Source organism: Notamacropus eugenii, chromosome 1, assembly GCF_028372415.1.
Source record: "Notamacropus eugenii isolate mMacEug1 chromosome 1, mMacEug1.pri_v2, whole genome shotgun sequence".
Lineage (NCBI taxonomy): Eukaryota > Metazoa > Chordata > Mammalia > Diprotodontia > Macropodidae > Notamacropus > Notamacropus eugenii.
The window spans coordinates 717,105,388-717,129,602 of NC_092872.1; the positions used below are offsets into that span (position 1 = coordinate 717,105,388).

Sequence of the window (24,215 nt, forward strand, 5' to 3'; positions counted from 1 at the left end):
GCAGTTAGGACAAATTCCCAAGATCATAGATTTAGAGTTAAAAGAGACCTCAGAAGCCATCTAGTCTAACCACCTCATTTTGCAGATGAGGAAACAGAGGTCCAAGTTGGGGAAATAAATTGCCAATGGTTACACAAAGTAATGTGTCCAAGCTGGGATTCAAAATGAGGTCCTCTGACTCCAAATCCAGTGCATTTTCTCCCTAATAAATTCATTGTCTTTGCAGATCTAATACCAGTCTCTTACCCTTGGGGTTACTTATACAAATTGAGGACTGATGTATGCTCACACTGTATCAGAATTCTTGAGTAATGCAAAATCATTGCTTGTAAAATTCTGGGGAGCTTGCTTCTGGGATGATCATGATGACATGTTATGGGAAGTTTCTTGGAGAGACCTTTGGTGCTTACACAGACAAATGTAATATACAGATGTAACAGATTCCTTAACATGTGTTTAGGAGAACCTGGGCTGTTATCATTCTGCTTAGCTAATCAGTTTTGACCCCTTCATTCCTTCACAGCATCCAGTGAGAGACAACTAAGGGAGTCTTCTCTCCTCAGAAACCTTGTGGCTCTCTCAATACAGTTCTATCTTTGCCTATTTCAGCACTTCTTCCTTCTCATTTTGAATTAAGTGATTGGAACCTCTGATCTTATGAGCTTCAAAAGGTCAGTAGAGTAAACATCTTATCATTTTGGTACCTGGATTTTGCAGCAAGCCTAGTATTGATGCCCAAAAGAACAAGGAGTGACCTTCAGGACCCAGAGTTCACGGTAGTGGGGAAGAGGATTTATCTGTCAGTCATTCCATGTCTAGACTTTGAACTTGGTGGGACCAATGTTATATAGTATATGAGCTAAGTTTGAGCCCACTCTCCCTAGAGACTGGGGCAGTGTAGGAGAGCCTACACCACTAATTGTGTTGGGGGAAATGTTTATAAGTACAAACCTCTTTGTTCTTGTTATATCTTTGAAGTAAGTCTCCCTTTATAAGAGCTAATTGGTGTAAAGTTGTAAAATGGAACTGGGGGCTAGTTACAGGTACCTAACTAAGGGGAGGGGGAAGAACATAACTGGTGAGGGCTCAAGCCAATGGCATTGGAGAAGAGGTACCCTCAGACCTCTAAACCCCCAAGGGGGTAATGTAGTTTAGCAACTTGACTCGGAGATAGTGGGCCAGAGCTTTCTCACTATACTTCCATAATTTCAACTGGGGACCAAGTGAACCCTTAAATCAGTGGTAGGTGTAGGTGGGGGACTCTCTACTGCCTTCTATTCTTGGGGATCTCAGTTGCCATTTCACTAAAATGGGGTGTCCAGAACTGAACGAAATGCTCTAGATACAATCTGATTGGGGAAAATGACTCTTTCTCTGAGAGGCTGAGTGAAAGATAGGGGTGGGGTGGGGGACAATGGGGGAGATGGGAGGGATTGGGTGTGGCCTTCTGGGTCAGTGCTGTCCAGAGTTTCTGATGTGGAGCTGACCAGCTGTGCCTTGCTGATAGTGTGGAGGTAGCAGGCAGAGAAGACGGTCAACTCTTGCCTTGGCTCTGGTAGGAATGGCCACTTTGAACCAGGGAGAACTTGATCTAGATCCTGAAAGCCTGGTGTCTTCCTGGGGGCTGAAAAAAGACTATAACCAACGGTGAGCTGATGGTCATATGGGTTTAAGGTTGGGGTGGAGGGAGGGAAGCATATATCTTCTAATTGACTTATACTCTTTGGCTTCTCCTCACACATACTGAATAGGACACACACACACACACACACACACACACACACATCCCTCTTACATCCACATACACCTAAGTGAGGTCATACTTTCATACACAGATATATACATCTTTCCAGCATACTTCCTTCTCCTTCTGCAACTCATAACCATAACAACACCTTGGCTAACACACATTTACAGACAACCACATGTCCTAAGGGCTACACACCAGAATTTCACACTAACAAGGCCCTAGCAATAGTTGTAATGACGTATAGAAAGATAGTAACTGAGAACAGAAAAGGGGCTTCTAGGTGGAACCCAGACATCAAAGTCGTCACAGAGCTGAGGGGGGCCGTAGAAAGCTGTGAGCCTAGTCTCTTAATTTTATGGAGGGAGCTCGGTAATGCAATCAGTCAAAACACATTCATCCCTGCAGTCAGGGAATTTACGTTCTCTTAGGAAAGATAGTAAGTGTGTGAGTTGAGGGTATTAGAGAGGGTGCCTGGGATAGACTACAGTCAGTCATCAGAGGCCAAAACATCAACACAAATTGTAAAGGGGAAAGCCAGAAACTATAAAAAGAGTGCTTCTAAAAAAGGTGGGAGGCTTGAAGACCTCAGGGCTGACTGAAGATGCAGATATCTCCTGAAGATAACTCCAGGTCAAACATTTACATACATCCCTTCATCCCCGGGGTTCCAGGATTGGAGGCTGAGAAGTGAAACTGACAAAATTGAAATTGATCACCCTCAGGCTTTCAGTGCAATGATTCACCCTGGGAAGGGGCTTTTGAGACTGGAAAGAACGAGGGGAGGCTTATCTCTTCTATTTGACACATTCTTTCAGATTCAAAAGCCCCTGAACTCAGATTCTCCAGTGTTGCCCTAAGGGTGATTAGTTTTAATTTGCGGGTTTTGCCTCGCTTACATCTTATGGGATCTTGTAGTAGTTTTCTCTTTCGGTGCAAAGCGATGAATGTTATTCTATGCCCCAAAGGCAAGTCCTTGGACTTCTTGGTCTTTTTACAAGCAGTCGAGCTATCCAAAGCCTCTCACCCTTTCTAGGCTGGGGAATGCTACTGTAGACTTTCAAACCTTTTACATATCAATGAATCTGTCTTTAATCACCCTTCACCCCTTCCCAGTCCTTTAGCTTTTGCAGAAGTCTCCCACTGGACACCTCCTTTTACAAAAATATAGATAGAATACATACAGAATAAATAAATGCAAGATGATTTGGGGTAGGAGGAGGCAGTAGCACTTAAGGGATGAAGGAGAACCTCTAGCTGAATTTTGAAGGAGAGGAGGGATTCTCAGGGGGCAGTTAGGCAGTGCAGTGGATAGAGTTCTGTGCCTGGAGTCCTGACTTTACCTAAGTTCAAACCTGGCTTCAGATGCTTATTAGCTGTGTGACTCTGGGCAAGTCACTTAACCATGTTTGCCACAGTTTTCTCATCTGTAAAATGAGCTGAAGAAGGAAACGACAAACCACTCCAATATCTCTGCCAAGAAAAGTCCAAATGGATTCGTGAAGAATAGAATATGGCTGAACAACAGGAATTCTAGGGGGTAGAGGTATTCAAGGGGGGAAAGCCTGTCCAAATGGAGATGGGAGATGGAATATCATGTGTAAGGAAGGAAATAAGCATTTATTAAGCACCTACTATGAGCCAGGCACTGTTAAGTCTTTTACAATTACCTCATATTCACAATAACTTGGGAAGGTAGGAGCTATTATTATTATTCCTATTTTAAGTTAAGGAAACTAAGTTAGACTGTCCAGGATCACACAGCAGACTTGTCCAGGGTCACACAGATACAGCTAAGTGTCTGAGGCTGGATTTGAACTCGGAATCTTCCTTCCTTCCTTCCAAAGTTTGGATTTAGTCAGAGGATGCACTTGAGGACCTAGAGGGCCACATGTGGCCTCGAGGCCACGTGTTCCCCACCCCTGCTCTAGACTCAGCAGTTTATCTATGGTGCCATCCAACTATAGAAAGTAGGCCATTTTAGCTGGCCTGTAGAATTCATGAATGGGGGTAATGTATAATAACCCTAAGAAAGATAAGTAAGAGAGAAAGCTAGTCCCTCTAGCTGACTTCAAGACAGCCTCCAGCCATGGGGAAGGATCCACTCACTGAAGGAAACACATACTTTGTTGCTTCCTCCCACCCGATGTCTTGGATTCCCTATAACATACACCCTTGTGTATCCAAGCACCAGTGCTCTGCAACCCCAGCATTCCTGACTCATCTTTGGAGAGAGTGGGCTACAGGGAGGAAGTCACAGAGGGGAGAGGTGGGCTAGTTTGTGGCAGTTGGACACCCACACACTTCCTTCTTCCCCTAGGGTATTTGTGAACCGCAGCCTGGCACTGGGAAAGATCAGATGTTTTGGATTCGACATGGACTACACTCTAGCTGGTAAGAGGAGCTCAGGGGCTGGCCACTGGAGAGAGGTTCAAGGGACCTCAGAAGCCATCTAGTCCAATGCTTTTGTTTTATAGATGAAGAAATGGAGACTCGAAAAGTTAAAATTACCCTTGCAGTAAGTGGTCATGTCAGAATTTGAATCCATGTCCTCTGACTCTCAATCTAGACTCTTTACAACCATTCGTTCCCTTTCTTCTTCCTATTCCCCCAATCTCATTCCACACAGTAGGTGCTCAATAAACATTTGTTGAATGAATGCACATAATCAAGACATGTGGTCTACTGTACAAAAAACTGCTCTTGGAGCCAGTTCAAGCCCAACCTCTGCCCTGTGACCTTGGGCAAATCACTTAATTTTCCTGTGTTCTAGCCAACTTTTTAATAAGACTCTTAACTCATAGACTAGGTGCCAGCCTGTATTGGTGGAGGGAGTTTCCTCATGTGGGACTTCCCTATACTAATTGTATCAGAGGTCCAGTCCCTATCCCTATGCAAAAACTGAACTAATTATGCCAGCTACCAGTTGGGTAGATGAGTGTGTCTCGTGTGTAGCCTGGGGACCAGTCATTTAGCATACCTCTGCCATCCTGAGGGACTAGAGCTATAACTTCAGGTACAGAGAGAACTGGACACTAAAAAACTTCATCTATCAACCTCACCAGCTGAGTAAGTAGGGTAGGGTAGAATGGTCAGTCAGTCAGCCAGCACTTACTACCTGACTTGCTTCCTACCCTACTAAGTGCTAGGAAGATCAGGCATCCAAAGGCTGTGTCCTCTGGCTCTAGCTTGGCCAAGGCTCTTGGGAGTGGGGTGGGGTGGGATGTACTAGGAGGAGGAGATGGGTTTTTAGGGACTAGTCCAGCTCCTTCCATTTTTTCTTCCTCTAGTGTACAAATCTCCTGATTATGAGGCCCTGGCATTTGAGCTACTTCTGGAAAGGCTGGTCTGTGTTGGCTACCCCCATGAGATCCTCCGCTATGTCTACGACCCTTCCTACCCCTCCAGGTACTGTTCTTTCTTGGTTTCAGGACCCATCTCAGGTTCTTCATGATTTTGGGTCAGGACTTACAACCCCACCTAGGGGAGACTCAGGGAGGGGCAGAGAGGTTAGTAGAGAAGCAAGAATGGGGAATCACTGTGGTTTGGGGGAGGAAAAGAGGGAGAGTAAATTTGCTAGGAAGAACAGGGGCTAGGAATATAGGGGAAACGGACAGTATTTATAGGGAGTGGGCAAGGCACTGATTGTGGAGGAGACTGGGGGTGTTTAGGAACATTGAATTTGGGGGAGAGGGGTAGAGAAAGATTGGAATATTGAGAGAAACATTGGATTTGGGGGAGGACACAAGCTTCAGGGATAGAGGGAGACAATGGACTTGGGGAAGGATAGTCTGGGCTTTAGGGAGGAGACATTGGATTTGAGGGATGGAGACAAAGGCTTAAGGAAGGAGGAATTGGGTTTGGGGATGGAAAAAGACAACCATGAATTCTGGAGGGAAAGGAACAGGGAGGAGCAGGGAGTGGAGCTGGCCTGGGAGGAAGTGGCTGAGACTTCTAGCTTTGCTCCCAAGTCAACTTCTCCATGACTTCATCCTCTCCTTTTAGGACTGGAGTGTTTGTCTGTATCAGGCCCCATCCTTTCTTTTCCTTTCTTCCTTTTCCTCCCTTTCCATCCCTTTTCTTTGTCCTGGCAGGGGCCTAGTGTTTGATGTACTGTACGGCAACCTGTTGAAGGTGGACACCCATGGGAACATATTGCTGGCTACTCATGGCTTCTCCTTCCTCACTGAGTATGTGCTGGGTGGTGCCTGTGGGCCCCTCACAATTTAAGGATGAAGACAAGGTGTGGATTGACAGGAGGAAGGGATCCTAGGACGGATAATGAGGCGGGAATCCTATTTTCTCTTTATGCTGAGGAGGTGGACAGTTGGGGTTAGGGGGGAGCTGTTCCCCTATTCCCTCTTCCAATTCCCTCACACCCATCTCAACCCCAGGGCTGAAATCTGGAGTGTTTACCCCAGCAAGTTCATTCATCGGGATGACATGCAAAGATTCCACATTCTCAACACTCTCTTCAACCTTCCAGGTGAGTGGGAGCAGGAACAAATTAATCAGTCAGTCAATCAGCAAGCTGGCTACTAAGCCTGTCACCATGTGAGACACACACATATAAAGTGAAAATTGGAATAGGCTTTATTTAAGGAGTTCAGAGTGGAGGCAGCTGGGAGATTCAGATGAGAAAGGAGAGGGGAAATCAGAGCTGTGAGGATGAGGAGGAGGAAGAAGAGATGTGAAGAAAAAGCAGGGAGATTAGGAGAGAGGGAGATGAGAAGTTGGAGGAGAAAGCTGAGAGAGGGAGAAGCTAGTGAAGTCAGAGGAGGGGTGCTCCAGGAGAAGACAGCTGGGGCAGGGGGCAGTGAGAATGAGGGAGATGAAGAGTCAGTCATTCAACAAACGCGTATTAAGCACTTACAATTTGCCAAGCACACGGAAGCTCTGAGTAATGCAAGCATGGGGAATTTCAGGGGCGGCTGTTTGCCTCTTTCCTGCTAGATGTCTTATCTTCTCTCTGTCCTTGGCTTGACCTAAGTGAGGGCCTGCCTCTTCTCTCTCAGGTGTGAGTGTGGGGTTTTGCTCCACATGGGGACTAAGGGATAGGTTCTTAGATATGACTGATTCCTCTGTGCTCCCTCTGCAGAAACGTATTTGTATGCCTGCCTCGTGGACTTTTTTACTAACTGCTCCAGATACATTAAGTGAGTCTCAAAACCCCTAATCTGGTTTTTGCCCTTAGGCCTTAAGCCAGATCACTGAGTGATAAATCTCTGGGTGCTATACCTCAACTCTGATCAACCCTCAAGCCTGACCTCTCTGTGGGGCACTTGGAGGGTGGCCCACAATAATTGTCTCTAATAGTGCAAGCTACAACAGTCACAGGCATGGTAACTTGGAGGATAACCCACAGGGCGTAGCCTGCAGTATGACCCATCCTATAGTGTAACTGGCTGTTGTTGAGGTCATGTCCGACTCTTTGTGACCTTGTTTGGGGTTATCTTGGCAGAGATATTGGAGTGGTTTGCCATTTCCTTCTCCAGCTCACTTTACAGATCAGGAAATTGAGGCAAACAGGGTGAAGTGACTTGCCCAGGGTCACAAAGCTAGTAAGTGTCTGAGATCAGATTTGAATTCAGGTCTTCCTGACTACAGGCCCAGCTTTAACTGGCAGTACAATCCTATAATTCACAGTGTAGCTCACTTTGTTGTGGTGGGCAGCCCCCTTGCCCTCTCTCATCTTTCTAGAGGAAGTTGGAGGCTTTCTCATTTCCCCAGACACTCTCTTGTACCCTCATGAAAGAAATAGTATCATAAATCTAGAAAGCTGGTCTGGAGCCTCCCATCCCATCTCCAGAATGTGTAAGAGACAGGACTTGAACCCAGTCTTAGGATCATGGATCATTGATCAGAGGTCATCTGGTCCAACCCCTTCATTTCACAAATGGGAAAACTGAGGCCTACGGAGATTATGACTTGTCCAAGGTCATGTAGTTAAGTCCAAGTGAAAAAGCATTTAATAGGTGCTTACCTAGTGCCCAGCATTGTACTAAGTGCTGGGGATACAAATAAAAGGAAGATTGTCCCTCGCCTCTAAGAGTTTACATGCTAACAGGGAAAACAACTAGTAAAAGCATTGGACTCCAGAGTCAGTGGTTGATCTTTCACCTCATCCTCCTTCTCCCTGCTTTCCCTAGCTGTGACACAGGCTACCAGCATGGGAACCTCTTCATGTCTTTCCGTAGCCTCTTCCAGGATGTGTCTGAAGCCATGGACAATGTCCACCTGTCGGTGAGTGGGCACACCCCTCCTACTCCCCTCTTAGATCTGGTCTTCCTTCCCCCAACCTTGGATTTTTCCCATGTTTCTGAGAACCTGGAGCATCTGTTTCCCCTTTAAACCTTCTGCACTAGGTCCCTCCCTATCTAACATCTCTTCTGAAGTAGAGCCTCGCCTGGGCTCTCATTTCCCATGGCCTCCCTGTCCTTGCCCCCGCTTTGCCATGCCTCCTTTCCTATACACATCTTCCTTCCTCTTTGTCAGTCACAAGGTCAGTATGGGCCAGAGACAGAGCTTGAATCCAATGTTTAGAATCATACTCTCATAGATCTAGAGTTTGAAAGGACCGTGGGGGCCTCATTTTACAAATGAGGAAACCGAGACCCAGGGAATAAGGAGAAGGGCTACATTTAGTATACACCAGAGCCTTTGACTTCAGAATCTGCACTGAGGTAATCTCTCTTTGAAATATCTCATGCCACCTCTCAATTTCAGGGCTGCCTCAAAGAGAAGACCTTGGAAAACTTGGAGAAATATGTGGAGAAGGATGTGAGAGTTGGCTCCTCTGCATTTATGTTTCTGGAGGGGGCTGTGGAGGGCAGGGTAGGAGGAGGGCTTTTGGTCTTCCTCCCCACACAGATGTTCAGTACTAGCATATCCATCTTGTGGTCTGATCCTGGCACTGAGGAGGCTGAGGTCTACTGATGAGGGCTCAGGGTGAATCTGGAAACCTCATCCTCTACATTCGATTACCTCTTTGCCCTAGGCCCGTGTTCCTCTCCTATTGGGAAGGATGAAGGAAGTTGGGAAAGTGTTTCTGGCCACCAACAGTGACTATAATTACACCAATGTGAGTATAGACTTCTGTGGGTGAAGGGGAGGATGGCTGGCCTCAGCCTTCCAGACTCTGCAGCCTCATTTGTGTGGGTAGTGCAGTGGGTATCCAGAGCTCTGGATATGGAGCTCGAACCTTGTCTCAGACACTTGCTAGCCATGGGACACTGGGGAAGTCATGTAATTGCTCTCAGCCTTATTTACTCATCCATAAAATGGGGATAATCATGGCATCCATGTAAAGGAGGATCAAATGGGATAATATGTGTAAAGTGCTTTGCAAACCTTAAAGTACCCTATAAATACTGCTTTTGTTATTACCATCATTATCATTACCGTGAAAATGGAGAGGTCGAATGTTTTACTTCAGAGAGCTTACCTCAGTGCTGGTTCTGAAGCCAAAGGCTCTGGTGTATACTAATGTAACCCTTCTCCTTATTCCCTGGGTCTCAGTTTCCTCATCTGTAAAATGAGGCCCCCAAGGTCCTTTCTAGATTGATATGGGTATGATTCTAAACACTGAATTCAAGCTCTGCCTCTCATCCATACTGACCTCATGACTCTAGGCGAGTGTCTAAGACTTGGTAGTAATTTGCATTGGTCAAAATGGTTTCCTCTCTGGGCATTCCTTAAACCAATGAGATCCTGAATCTAGCCCCAAAAGAAATCGGTCCAGTTCTATTTTGCTACATCAGCTTCTGTGACCCTTTGTACCCCATGGCACTCCACTGGTGGTTTTTGGCATCTCTCCTGAGGATGCTTACAAACAACCACATTAGACATCCATGGGCCACTGGGAACGGGGTCCAAACTCTGAAGTCGTACATCTATGTGTTTATGGCTGTGGGGAGCCATGTGTGTACATGTGTCCCCAGGAGAGAAAGAAGACTTGGGTTGGGGTAGGAAGAATGGGGAGATAGTTAGGCAGAAAGGCTACAGGAGTAGGAGTTGGTGGTGAGGAGACCTGGGTGCTAGTCCTGGCTCCTTCTCTTTGAGGGGGCCTAGGATTAAGATGGGCTCTCTCAGGCCTAAAAGTCTGACTTGAGATGTATTTTCCTGGTGGGGTCAGAGGGGAGGAAAGAGAGTAGCCTTGGGCAGTGGTGCTTGTGGGTTTAAGATACCTGTAGACTTCCTGGTTTGACTTCTGGCACCCTGGCCTATCCTCTTGTCCCCTCCAGGCAATCATGAACTATCTGTTTGACTGTGGTCAGGTGAGTGTTTTATGCTTTCCTGGGGTGGGGGTAGGGTTTATTGTATGTGTGTGTGTGTTGGGGAGGGTGGTGATGGGGGGAGGGGAGGTGGGAGGTAGGCTGGGGAGGGTCTCCCATCTTTCCTCTGTGCTCAACAGTGATCAGACTAAGGGAACATTCTTCCCAAGACCTTGGGTGATTTCCTACTTCCAACCCTCCTGTCTAGGAAGACTAAGAAGGTGTGAGTGCTATTATCTTAAGGTGGGGGCAGCCAAGGGTAAGCAGCATAGATGTGGTGGACCAGGTGTGAAAAGGGCAACGATACAACTCCGATATAAGATCATTGGCTAGTGAGTCAGGGGACCTGAGTTCATATTTTAAGCCTAATCTTAAATGCTTCTGACTTGAACCCTAAAACCCTAACCTATGTGACCTTGGGTTAATCACTTGACCTCTATGGGCCCAAGTTTTCTCCTCTGTAAAATGAGGGGTGTTGGATTAGCTGGTGTCTGAGTTCCTTTCGGGTTCTAGAGCTAGAATCCTTTTCTGCTCCCTCTCTGCCAGGCCATGCAGAGGAAGCTTGGTGGGGCAATGGCCTGCAATTGTCACCGGGTAATGGGGTGAAAGTATAAATGAGGCTTTTCTAGTGGCAGGCTCTAAATCCAGAGATGCTGTGATTCCGTAAGCCTTAGCAGAGGGTGGCACAGGTCCAAGGGAGGAGGACTGTCTTCCTAACTTCCTCCCAGGTGGACATCTGAAAACCTGTGGGAGAGTCTGTAGGAGTGTGAATGACCTTGTACCCATGAGTGCGTGACCGACTGTGTGTTTAACTGGGAGTGTCTGTGTGATTGTGCATGTGAGAGGGAGTGACAAAGACATAACAGAAATTCTAGACCATTCTGAGAAACCTAGGTCTAGAGCTAGAAGGCTAGATCTAATTCAATCCTTCCTTCCACTCCCCAACCCCCATTTCGCAGATGAGGAAACTGAGGCCTAGGGAGGTGAATGGATTTGTTCCGGAACAGGCATTGGCCTTAGAGGTCACCTGGTTCAACCTCCTTATCTTACAGATAAAGAAACTGAGGCCCAGAAAAGGTCACTTTTTAGTGCTGATGAATGAGACAGCCAAGATTTGAACCCAGGATCTTGAACTCTAATTCCAAGGCTCTTTCCACTGTACCACCTAGTCACTCTAAGACTCCATTTCCTCATCTAAAAATGAGAATGCTAACACTTCAGACACCTACTTCATAGGATGGTTGTGAGGGAGGAGCTTTAGTGTTAGCACTGACTTCATGAGCTTACCCATGGGGATTAATGCCAGGACTCATGGACATGGGCCAGTATCAGAATTTTGGAACTGAACTGAAATTATGTATGCGTGCATGTGTGTATGTGCGTGTGCATGTGTGTGTGTATGCATGTGCATGTGCATTTGTGCGTGCATGTGTTTCTGGGCTCTCTGAATCTGAATCCCTAGTATTGCTCCCTCTACACAGGTGGAAGCTTTGTCACGGTCTTGGAAATCTTATTTTGACCTGATAGTGGTGGACACCCAGAAACCACGTTTCTTTGCAGAAGGGACTGTGCTGAGACAGGTCAACACGGTAATGAAATGGAGAGAGGGGAGTGTGTTGAGGAGGATGGGAGGAGGCTGGTTCTGTCCACTGTAGTCATTGAATCAGGAAACTACGATGGTCATATTTCCGTTTGGGAAAGCCTTGGTTCAGTGCTACAGATCCCCAAAGCTGCTGAGGTCTGATTTATCTCTCAAGCTTGGTGGACTCTAGCATGGTGTTTTGGGTGGGGCTAAGAAGTTGGAATCCTCCAATCTCTCTGTCTTCTCTCTAGGACCTGTAGCTGAGGTTACCTTAATTCTCTCTTTAAATTAATTTTTTTCAACTAACAAGCATTCATTTTCTCTCCCTCTCACTTTTCCATACCCCCTGTTGAGGAGGAGAAAGTTAAAAACAAAATCTTTGTAATAAATATGCATAGTCCAGAAAAACAAATTCCCACCTTGGCCATGTGAACTTAAATATGTCTCATTCTGCGCCCCCTGTTGGGAGGTGGGTAGTAAGCTTCATCATTGGTCCTCTGGGATTTTGATTGGTCATTGAGTTGATTGGAATTCTTAAGTCCTTCAAAGTTGTTTGTTTTTACAATGGTGTTGTTATTGTATAAATTATTTCCTTGGTTTTACTTGCTATTTCACATCTGTTCATATAAGTCTTCCCAGGTTTCTCTGAAACTTTCTCTTTCATCATTTCTTATAGCACAATGATTTCCCATTGCATTAATATCTTCCCTTTCAGATTTACCCCATCAGCAGCATCTCTTACTTGGAAAAAAGAGATTTTCTCTTTTCCTTAGGGCTTGGGGCTCCTGAGTCTAGTGACTTTGCTTCCACCCTCCAATCTTTACTAGGACTCAGGAAAACTGCGAATAGGCACCTACACTGGACCCCACCAACACTGTGCTGTCTACTCTGGAGGTCAGAGCTCTCTGTGTGCCCTGAGGTCCCTCATTCTCCTCCTTGGATACTGTTCCATGGCTTCTGCTTGCATTTCTTTGGTTGGGAGGGACCCATCTCTTCAGATGACCTATTCAGGGAACTCAGAACTATGGAAAATTCCCCTTCATTATAGGGGACTAACTACCCTTTTGCAACTACATCAGCCCCAGGGGAAAAGGTGCTAAGGGGAAAGATGGTGACCTCTACTCCTTCTTTTGGGAACCAGGCTCATCAGATATCGTATGTGAGCTGCTTGGAGTGAGAGGGAAAGACATCCTGTACATTGGGGACCACATCTTTGGGGACATCCTGAAGTCTAAGAAACGCCAGGGCTGGCGTACCTTCCTCGTGGTGCCTGAGCTGGCCCGGGAGTTGACTGTCTGGGCTCAGGAGAATGGTGGGCAGAATTGAAGAAGGAAGGTGGGGAGGAGAGAGGATTAGGAAGAGGAGCACTTAGCATTATTGGGTAGGGTGGAGGTTGGGTGTCATCTCAGTAGAGAGGTCCCAGGACTTTGCTAGAGGAGGCTGAGGGTGGACTGGTGAGGTCAGGGACAGTATGGCAAAGGGCTCATTTCCCCATGTGCACCTGAAGGGCTGGGTTGGTCATGCCAAAAGGGAAGGACCAGGGCACTCCAAGGACTGAATTTATGATTCATTCTAGAGCCATTTTAAGAGGGAGAAAGGTGAGGAATTGAACACGATACTAAAGATGTAGCATTCCAGTATCGTGAGAGCATTTATTACTGATCTCCTTATGCCTCCCCTTTGGTCAGGCAGACTATGGCAGAAATTTACTGTTTCTGGGACCAGAAGAAAAAGATCCCTGCACAATTCAATTCAACAGACATTTAGGACATTTTTAATGGTATTGATATCTATTGATTTGACACGATCTTTTTTCAATATATCTCTCCCTCTCCTCAACTCCTAGAGTTCATTCCTTAAACTGGAGGTGTGTAAGCTCCTCCCTTGGAGGGACTATGTATAGACAGATGTCAAGGAGGCTGAACTTGGATGGGAAAAAAAGGACAGCATGTTTTTATTTTCATTGAGCTCTCATTGAAATTTGGAGTTTCCTTCAGTTATTTGAAGCACTATTCTGAGAAGGGCCCCACAGCCTCACTATGCTGCCAGAGGGGTCCAGACCACAGAACACGTGAAGAACGTTTGCTTTAAGCTAAAGAATAAAAAAGAAAAAAAAAACAGTTCAGCAAAACGAATTAGCACATCAACCAAAGGGGATGGGCCAAATTGTATCTCTTCCAGTGTCAAACTATGATCCTAGGGACTTCACTTTTACATTTATTTCTGCCCCAAGGCAGTGAGCTACAACATGTTCCAGTATGATCTGGTGTTAAATACCCTCAGAAGTATCAAGGGGTTGGAGGAGGTGCAGGACTTAGATGGCAGTTTGTCTGAAAAAGATCCTGGGTATTTAGTGGATTGCAAGTTTTATAGGAACTGACAATGTATTATTCAAGAAAGTTAAGATTTTGGTTTGCATTAGAAGCTTAACTTCTAGGCAAAAAGGAGGTAATATTCTCACAGTACTAGGGTCTCCTGTCTATAGCACTGTGTTCACTTCTGGGTACCACCCTTTAGGAAAGATGTTGATAAGCTGGCAGGCATCCAGAGGAGGTCAGCCTGCAAAGTGAAGGCCTGGAATCAGTGACACATGAGGATTGATGGAAGGAATGGGAATGGGCAGGAGAGTTGACTGATTATGTGATGGTAGGAGACATGGGTTAGAAGGAAAGGAGTGAGTCTCCTCTTCCCTGGAGGTCTTTGAGCAAAGGTTAATGGGATATGTGTTGGATGGGTTGTAATAGGGATTCTTTCTCAGATATGGGATGACTGCTGAGGTCTTTCTCAGCTCTCAGGTTCAGTGATTTGGTCATTGTCCTGAAAGCAGAGCTGGACTGAGGGCCAAGGTTGTCACAACATCAGCAGCAGGAGGAGACAGGGCTCTGGGGGGCAGTTGGGAGCCTGGGCTCATTCCTGATGACTCCTTGTTATTTCCCAGAGCTTTTTGAGGAGCTACAGGAGCTGGAGGTGTCTTTGGTGGAGCTGTACCAGTGAGTAAGCCCCAGGGTCGTCAGCCTCCTGGGGGGAGGGAGATAGAGTGGATGGGGAGGAGAGAAGGGGCAGGAAAGGAGATTGAAAGGGTTGAATCTACTGGGGATGCCCTGCCTTGCCCTGATACTATCACTACTTGGTCCAATCTTTGGAAGACCTAGAGAGCAGTGTGTGTGTGTGTGTGTGTGTGTGTGTGTGTGTGTGTGTGTGTGTGTGTGTGTGTGTGTGTCAGAAAGAGAGAAAAGAGAGACAGAGACAGAGAGAGAGGCAGAAAGAGAAAGAGACAGAGATAGAGAGACAGAGAGAGAGAGAAAAGGGAGAGATGGTAAGAGGAAGGAAGAGAGAGAAGAGATAGAGACAGAGAGACAAAGACAGAGAGACATGGAGAGAAACAGAGAGAAGAAGGGAGGAGAAAGAGCAGAGACAGAAAGACAAGACACAGAGAAAGACAGAGACACATATAGATCCATAAACACACACACTGGAGATGCTCAATAGCTGGGACCCAAAAGGACCAGGCCTTAACCACACCCTCCAACTCCAGGTTGTCAGGGGGAAAAAGTACTTCTAGGGGACCAATGGATGCTCTAGATGAAAAGTTCTTAACCTGGACCCCTCTGACAGTCTGGCAAAGCCCATGGAATCTCAGAATCACATTTTTAAATGCATAAAACACATGGCTGGTACAAAGAAAACCAATTCTACTGAAGTGCAGTTCTCCAGATATTGGGAAGGCAAGTTCATGGACCCAGACCGAGGACCTCTGCTCTCGTTTGAAGCCTTGAGCTTGGATGCCTTGATCGCGGAACTGGAGCTCCAAGGCCATTTGGGCCAATCCGTTTATTATACAGAGGATAGGACAGGAGATTAAGGATGGATGGTAGGAGAGGTCTGCATAAACATATTGCATCAGCTGACTGGCAAATGGCGGCTTCTCTTCAACTTAGAAACATAGAGAAGAGATTCTTAAGGAAGGGTCATTGAACTTGAATGGGAAAAATGACCTCTCTATTTTCAATAACCTCTAACTGAAATTTAGTATTTCCTTTAATTATGACTTAAAAATAAAAAACAACAACCCAACATTGTTCTGAGAAGGCATCCATGAGTTTTAGCAGATTACCAAATGGGTCCATGATGTAAGAAAGGTTAAGAACTCTTGTCTTAGAGAATCGTTTTTGCCTGGCAGAGTCCCACAGGCACTTGTATCAGAGGTGAGACTTTCACCCAGGTCTTCCTGGTTCAAAGGGCTTTTCTCTACTGCACTAAATAGCTTCTTTTGACAGACACAGGCAATAATGATAACAACTGATATTTTTATAGTACTCTCATGCTTGAGAAACTTTTTACCTATAGTATCTTATTTGGGCCTCACAGCAGCACTGGGGTGGAGGGATTTCTGGTGTTAGCCCCAATTAACAGATGAGGAAACTGAGTCTCAAAATGTTAAAGTGCACATAAGAATTCATCCTTATATATGTGATTATATGGGAGTAGGGGGATGGGGAGGTGCTTTCAGGGCCATATGAACAGCTGATTGGCATCCCCTTTGGGTGCAGTGATCTCTGAGACCCTTCCTTGGTCTTCTTTCCTGCTCAGGCACATGGACAGGAGGAACTGTGGGCAAGAGGACATCAGCTCCACCAAGAGAGAGATTCAGGTAACACTTTGGGGAATGGGAGGTGGTGGTGGTGGTGTGTATGTGTGTGTGTGTGTGTGTGTGTGTGTGTGTGTGTGTGTGTGTGTGTGTGTGTGCGCGCGCGCGCGCCTGGGCACTTGCGTTCTGGAGGAGGTGGACGAGCTGACCTTCCTCTAAGCTTTCACTGCTTCCCCTGGGGCAAGGGATGGTGCTGAAGAGTCAGTCCCTCTGGACTGGTCAGTGAGTGAATTTGCCATCTGCCTCTCCTTGGCCACCAGTACCCCCTGCTGGTTCAATGGCCAAGTAGCTTAGAGCTTCAAAAGAAGGTCTCCTGGGTTCCTAAGACTGAGATCTTGAAGGACTGGGAAGCCATTCAGTCCCCGCTCCCAAATCCAGTGTGCTTTCTACTCTGCCCCAGGCCCCAACCTGAGATTCAGGGCCCTCCATCGAGTGTGGGAAAGTGGGATTTTGGGTGCAGTCTAGCTTTCTAACAAGCTTGCTACAGTGGTAAAAGCTGGCATTTATAAAGGCTTTAAGATTTGTGAACTACTTTATGTAGGTTATCTCATTTGATAAGAAGTAAGTATACGTCTGTCTATCTATCTATCTGTCATCTATCTATCTATCTATCTATCTATCTATCTATCTATCTATCATCTATCTATCTCTAAATCTATGTATCAGGGCAGCTAGGTGGCACAGTCGATAGAGCACCAGGCCTGGAGTCAGGAAAACTGGAATTCAAACCTGAACACTTACTAGTTATGTGACCCTGGGCACTTGACCCTGTTTGTCTCAGTTTCCTCATCTATCAAATGATCTGGAGAAGGAAATAGCAACTCACTCTAGTATCTTTGCTGAGAAAACCCCAGATAGGGTCATAAAGAGCTGGCCATGACTGAAACAACTCAGCAACAACAAAATACACACACACACACGTACATACACACATACATACATATGCATACACACACATATATGTGTACATATGTACTGGACTGAAGAGTCAGGAAGACCTGGGTTCACTGTATCATATGCTTATCAGCCCTTTGATCCTGGACAAATTTTCTTTGTGTTCCAGGCAACAAACATTCATTAAGCACTTTCTAGGTACTAGGCACTACACTAAGTTTTGGGGACACAGATACAAGGTTGGGGGGGGGTTGGAAGGGAAGGCCATTCCTGCCCTACAGCGTGGTGTGAATTCTGGGGAATGAAGGATGGTTGGTTGGGGCCTGACCCCCAAACAGAGGCTCTGAGGGTTTCAACAGAAGGCAGCTGGGAAAAAGTCCGGACGGAGAAACATGGCTGGTCCAGGTCCTTCTTCAAAAGGCTAGCCTCAGTTTTCTCATCTGTAAAATGCCGGTGTTGGACTGGATTGGATGACTTCTGAGGTTCCTTCTAACTCTATCTGAATCTCTGTGATCCTCATCACACTAAACTCCAATCTCCTACGGGAAGCTTTCCCCAGCCTTTCTTAATGCCTGAGCCTTCCCTCTTAATTAATTCCTGTTTGTCCTGTATATTTGTTTATACTAGGAGCTTGTTGAGAGCAGGGACTGTCTTTGCCTCTTTTTGTATCTTTAGTCTTGGCATAGTGCCTGGTATATAGTAGGAACTTAATAAATGTTTGTCAATTGACTGATGGGTTGGCTGCCTCAGGTATTATCATCCCTACTTTATGGATGAGGATATTGAGGCTAAGAGAGGGTACACAAAATTCCCAGAACCACAAACTAGCAGCCACATAACTAGCAGGTATCTCAGGTAGGAGGTGAATCCAGCTCTTCCTGAATCAGAGCCCAGCACTTGCCCCACTGCGCCAAGGACTTGATATTCTAGGCTCTTGTGAGCTCAGTGCTGGTGGGCTCGGGCTCAGGAAGGCAGACCTGAAGAGCATGCTGCTGCAGGGCATAGAGCCCTGGGCCCAGAGTCAAGAAGAACTGAATTCAAATCCAGCTTCAGACTCTTGCTAACTCTGTGACCCTGGGCAAGTCATTTAACCCTGTTTGCCTCAGTTTCCTCATCTGTAAAACCGGGATAATAACAGTACCCACCTCCCAGGGCTGTGAGGATCAAAGGAGATCCTAATCATAAAGTGCACAGCATAGTACCTGACACATAGTAGGTGCTAGATATACACACTTAAGATGTTTATTATCGTCTCATCATCATCATCATCTTGGGGGCAAGCTTGCTCGCTTGTCTCAGCACCCCCAATGACCCACCCCTGCCCGTTCTGACCAGGCCTGACAGTGACAGTGGGAAACGAGGATGGTGATATCTTCGAGTTAGGCCCTGGCCCATGCTGCCCTGGGGGTCCTTACCTGTGCTGCCTTTCCTGCCCAGAGGGTGACCCGGGAGATGGACCTTTGCTACAGCAAGATGGGAAGCCTGTTCCGCTGCGGATTCCGCCAGACCCTGTTTGCCAGCCAGCTGATGCGTTATGCAGACCTCTACTCTTCATCCATCCTTAACCTCCTGCATTACCCACTCAACTGCCTGTTCAGGGCTGCACCAGTGCTGGTGGGTGACCCTGTCAAGCGCCCCCACTTCTGCCCTGGGGCACCTTTATCAGGGGAGGAGATAACAGTGGACAGTAAAGGGGTCTTGAGGTGTGGAGTAGGAAAGCAGTAGGAATCTAGTCAGATGACAGCTAGGTGGGGCAGTAGATAGAATGCTGGTTCTGGAATCAGGAAGACCTGAGTTCAAATCTGGCCTCAGATACTTTCTAGCTGTGTGATCCTGGGGAAGTCACTTAAACCTGTTTGTCTCAGTTTCCTCACCTGTAAAATGAGCTGGAGAAGAAAATAGCAAACTACTTCAGTATCTTTGCCAAGAAAACCTCAAATGAGGTCACAGAGAGTCATACACAATTGAACAACAACTTACCCATTCCTTCTTCTCTGAGTGTCTTTGCCCCTTACGGTAGGACCTTCCCATGCTCTTCCCTCCTCCATAGCTGCTGTTGAGCAGGGGCTCCCTTTTCTTAGCCTCTGCTAGGTGGAGGTGGCAGCCGCAGCCACCATGGGAGTTGGTCCCCATCATTTCAAACCTCCCTTGAACTCTTCCGCTTGCCACACGAGTGCTCAGAGCTCCATCTTCCTTCTCCCTGTAGATGCCCCATGAATCTGAGGTGAAGCTGGAGAGGGCTACTCAGGACCCAGTGAAGGGCCAGAGGGTGAGTAGCTCTGGGCAGCCCCAGAGGGGAAGCTGAGGAAGGGGGTGGGATGGGAAAGAGGAAGACATTGCATTGAGATAGAGCTAAGAAGCAGATTGTGTATCTTTGCTCCCGAGCACTGATCCCATCATAGTTGTCTTGCACAGTGAGGATCTTTCTTCCCAGCTGTGCCTGTAGAGCTCAGTAGTGAAAAAGGACTGGCTTTGAAGGCTAGGCCTTGGGCGGACAGGGCAGTTTCCCTCTGCAACCCAAGACCTGGCTTGTCGTCTCACAATTGTGTTCCCTTGATCATCTTGGGGTAGTGGATGGCAATCAGTCAATTCAATCAATATATACTTGATCAATTATTTGAATAATTAACTAGTAACACAATTAAGTTATTTAATAATTAATTAGTAACAATTAATAATTATTTAAAATTAATTAGTAACATAAACCTATAATTTAATTTTTAATAATTTAAAAATATATGATTATCATCTTTATATCCCTGGATTCTCAAAAGTTAATCAGTGGAACACAAACTTTGGCACACTTAACAGTCTGAAAACAAGTCTCTATAGGTTCAGACAGCAAAACTGTCCCAAACATGAGGTGAAGTGGCTTTTGCCTCAGGGTGCTGACATGAAGGGGGCATGATCTCTCTTGAGGGAATGTGGTACTCCTTCCTCCTTGTTGGCCACCATTCTTACCTGTGGAATGGAGGATAAAGCTAGACTTGGGGTCAGGAAGACCAGGGTTCAGATCCTACCTCAACTGTGTGACCCTGGACAAGTCACTTAAATTCCCTTTGCCTCAGTTTCCTGATCTGTAAAATTAGCAGGGTTGGACATGATGGCTCCTAAGGTCTCTTTCAATTCCAAATCTAGGATCCTACGAATTGAACTTTGATCCTTTACCACTTCCTGTCCAGGTGTAGCTCAATCTCCCTACCTATTGTCATGGTGCTGTCTCTTACAGGTGCTGTCTTTTTCTTCCCCTTTCCCCACTGGTTGGACTGTTTCTTCTCCTACACTTGAAGGGGAGATTGTGAAGTCCCATCCTGCCTGCTCCTCATCCCCAACTGTTTCGGGAAGAAATACTCTTACTTATGGGTCCACCTGATTGGTTTATGGTCAGATTGGCTTATGTCAGATTGGCCATAGGTTGATGATTTTTTTTTTTGGAGAGGGGCAACAGTTCTTTCTGCCTATTGAAGAAAAAAAATATGAATACTGCTCTCTGTCTTAGGCACAAATCTTCCAGAAACAATTTTATTTCTTTTAACATTAACCCAATATCTAAGTATTTCTAGATTGGAGAGACATCTAAACTGGTATGTTTTCCCCCTGCCCTCCCACATATCTCTCTATTCCAAGAAGATCTGAGATTATATTTATAAGAATATTGAACAAGGAAAGGGCTACAATATATTAAAATATAGTTTGGAGTTAGCATGCCAAAATAATACTCACTAGTCGTCGGTCTGTTCCTTCCTTAACTCCTTCCTTAAGTGTTCTCTTCAAGTAAACAAAGGGATGTCTCTTCCCTTCTCCACAACCCCCCACTCCATCCCCCAGTAATGGCTTAGCATTGCTTTGGGAGATGGACAAAGGAAAGACTTGACCTTACCGAGTTCCAGAGCCCAATCACTTCAGGTGGATAGGGGAAGCAATATTCTTATCATCTTTAATCTATTTCCCTATGAAAAGCTTTATGTCCTCTATCTGACCCACCTTTAAACAGGGAAATCTGAAAAGGGTTTTAAACTGGAGGAAATGTTATTTCTTAATATTTCTAAGGAAATTGAAAAAGAAGTTCAAAATATGCTTCCATATCTTCTAATACATAGAGATACTGCGGCTGGTGGAGGAGCCCTACCCAATGGAGGCCACCAAAATCAATGGTGCTATGCCAATCTATTCTCACTTCTCAAAGAAAAATCCAAGCAAATACTCACTGTCTTACTACTAAAGGGGAGAGAAGGATCTCCTTATATAAATCCAATCTAATATTAGTGCTGAGGCCTTTCAGCCTCCAGGTCACTGGATGCTACTTAGTGGGCTCTCTGGACCTGTTGTATGGGACCTCGATTCAGATCTGATCTTTGGGGAAAGAAATGGAAATATGTACAAGAATTGAGACATGGCAGCATCAGTCCGGAAGTACTTTTCAAATCTGTATTTGTCTCCATTTTCAAAGTAAGTTGAAGAGTATCCAATGCCCCAACTTTGGGATGTCCATTTTACATGTTAACCCAAACTCTTTGGTACTATTTTGTCAGACAAATTCATTCTTTCAGTAATTAAAATTTGGAATTACTGCTTTGTGCCCTGCAAGGACTAGGGACTATGGACAATTCAGTTTCAATTCCACAAGCATTAATTAAGCACATACTATGTGGTAGGCTCAGGAAATATAACCCCCCCCAACGAAGTAACCATTCTTGCCCTCATAGAGCTTTTATTACACTGGAGAAACATATACACAGACAAGTCAATATGAAGTAGATACAAAATAATTTTGGGATGAATGGGGACAAACACTTGGGGTGGAGGTGACAAGAATCAGGAAAACCTCTTATATAAAAGACCTTTGATCTGGGTCTTGAAAGAACTGAGATATTTTGAGAGAAGGAGGTGAGTGAGGAGGAGGCTAGTGGGGAGAACATTCCAGGGAACTTCCTCAAAGGTATTTATATTCCTTTCGACATTCTGTTGTTGGAAGGGACTGCATCAGGTTCATGCCATAGAACCATATGGTTCTATCTCTCTTGTCCCTTACTCTCATGTAGAACAGAGGCTACCAAGGTCTGGGGAGTTTAAGTGAGCTGTCCAAGGTCACATATTTAATAAGGATGATGGTCAGGACTCATCTCTCATTTCCTCTGTCCAATACAGTGTTGGGCACATAATAGACCTAAGAGAGTAGGAACTCTATATAGTAGGCATTTAATGTTTAATGTGGTAGTCTCTAGGGTGCTTCTCTGTTGTGCAGACCAACACTTTTCTGCCACTCATAATGTGGCCCATAGAGAGCTTAAGAGCTTTGTCTGGGGTTATATAGATAGTGTATATGTAGAGATATTTGGAAAATGAAATAAGATCTTCCAGGTGGCCTTTGGTGGAAAATTTTCCAATATCTTGTTTTCTTTGTCTCTTTTCAGAATATGCCAAATGTTCTGCAGGGATTCATGGAGGGCCTGGAGGGCAGTGAGGACTGAGCCTGCTTGGGAATAATTGAGCCATCTGCTGGTGTACAAAAACTGCACCCGGATTCCTTCACCTGAGGCATTTCTGGACTTGTTTTGAGGTCCTGGAGGAATTCAGAAGAGGATGGGAAGGGTAGACAAATTAATTTCAGCAAGCATTTATTCAGCTCCTACTGTATGCTAGACACATAAGGCAAAATAAAAAACAAAACGGGACCTAGCCCAGAGAAACTCACTCTCTATTGGGGGTGGGGAGGATTATACCTGTACAAGGATAATAAGTAAATAGATGAAATAAATGCAAAGCATTGGGAAAGGGAAGCTCTCACAACTAGGAGAATCTTCTAAGGGGGACAATTTGGTCTGAGCCTAGAGGCAATGGCCAACAGGATATTTTGCTTTTATTTCTAAACATTTATTTTCTTTGCACCAGTAGACTGTTATTAGGGAATAGTCATCTGTAGTTGGTTCTCTGCTCCTTCTAGAACATCATTAAAGACGTTAGATGAGGTACCCTAACCATCATACTTTTGAACTTATTAAAATCAAATCACAATCATCATTTTGAAGTTTTAAATCCTAATTCATCACTGATTTGGGACGTGTTTTTTTGTGGTAATTGAGTCCTCTGGCCTGTGGGCTCACTGATATAACTTGGCTTAATTCATCCCGAAGAAAGTTTGAGAGGGAACAGGGTTCAGTGGACTACAAGCTCAATACGAGTGTGAAATTTTCAGTCAAGAAGAGGCAAGGTAGCATGGTGGGCAGTGCTGGACTTCAAAGGCCTAGGTTCAAATCCTATCTTGAACACTCAATAGCTCTATGTCCCTAGGTAAGTCACTTGATCTCTCTTAGGCTCAGTTTTCTCATCTGTAAGATGGGGATAATGCTACCTGCTTCACAAAATGGCTCCTAAAAATGTGAAAAAAATTTGTCAAAGTTTTCTTTGGGAGCAATTCAGGGGAGAAGTCCAGTTCCCCTGGTGGTTTCCCTGTGTAGAAACTCTTTTCATCTACATTATTATTATAACTTTTCCTTATCTGTAAAATGAGTTGGAGAAGGAAATGGCAAACCACTCCAGTATCTTTGCTAAGAAAATTTCAAATGAGGTCACAAAGAGTTGGACATGACTGATACAGCCAAATAATAACAAAGGGAACTCCCGGGTGAGGAAACCCCTTCCTCCCAATGTATCAATCCACACATTGACAACTTAGCATCTTAGAGAGTTGCTTAGAGCCTTGAGAGATTAAATGCCTTGCCCAGGGTCCCACACAGCCAGTCTACAAGTTTATGATCCCTAAAAAAACGCTCCGTGTGGAGGGGGTGGGTATTGGAGGAAGGAGAAGATGGAAAGAAGGGGGAGGGAAGGAGGTGAGAGAGGAAGAGAACCCTCAGAAAAAGCAAAAAGAATGAAGCTTTTATCATAATGGGAAATAGGAGCCCTCTCTTCTCCCCAGCAAATATTGACTCCAAAGAAACTTCAAATATTTCATCCCCTTCATATTTACTTAGTTGGTTTAGTGGGGTGAGGGTCGGGATAATACAAAGAAACTTTGCCTTAATCTTATATAAGGGCTGAGCCCTGGGGGAGCTCACCGTCTTGCTGGAG

The 24,215-nt window shown here is 45.4% G+C and overlaps 1 protein-coding gene across 1 annotated transcript; it reads left to right on the top strand.

Moving 5' to 3' along the window:
* Positions 1 to 1,483: 1,483 nt before the first annotated feature.
* Positions 1,484 to 23,110, top strand: NT5DC4 (5'-nucleotidase domain containing 4). The gene is made up of 18 exons (XM_072636752.1): positions 1,484 to 1,647; positions 4,068 to 4,141; positions 5,038 to 5,155; positions 5,842 to 5,937; positions 6,142 to 6,233; positions 6,846 to 6,903; positions 7,897 to 7,990; positions 8,474 to 8,527; positions 8,745 to 8,828; positions 9,991 to 10,023; positions 11,502 to 11,609; positions 12,430 to 12,496; positions 12,744 to 12,914; positions 14,541 to 14,592; positions 16,193 to 16,253; positions 18,582 to 18,758; positions 19,351 to 19,413; positions 22,559 to 23,110. The coding sequence occupies exons 1-18, from the start codon at positions 1,562 to 1,564 to the stop codon at positions 22,613 to 22,615; spliced, it is 1,545 nt and encodes a 514-aa protein (XP_072492853.1). The 5' UTR covers positions 1,484 to 1,561; the 3' UTR covers positions 22,616 to 23,110.
* The last annotated feature ends 1,105 nt before the right edge of the window (positions 23,111 to 24,215 follow it).

Bases quoted from the DNA above. Each gene is read 5' to 3' on its own strand.
- NT5DC4 (XM_072636752.1), top strand. From the start codon at position 1,562: ATGGCCACTTTGAACCAGGGAGAACTTGATCTAGATCCTGAAAGCCTG. The intron at 12,915-14,540 runs GTGGGCAGAATT...GTTATTTCCCAG, and splicing joins TGTCTGGGCTCAGGAGAATG to AGCTTTTTGAGGAGCTACAG. The intron at 19,414-22,558 runs GTGAGTAGCTCT...GTCTCTTTTCAG, and splicing joins ACCCAGTGAAGGGCCAGAGG to AATATGCCAAATGTTCTGCA.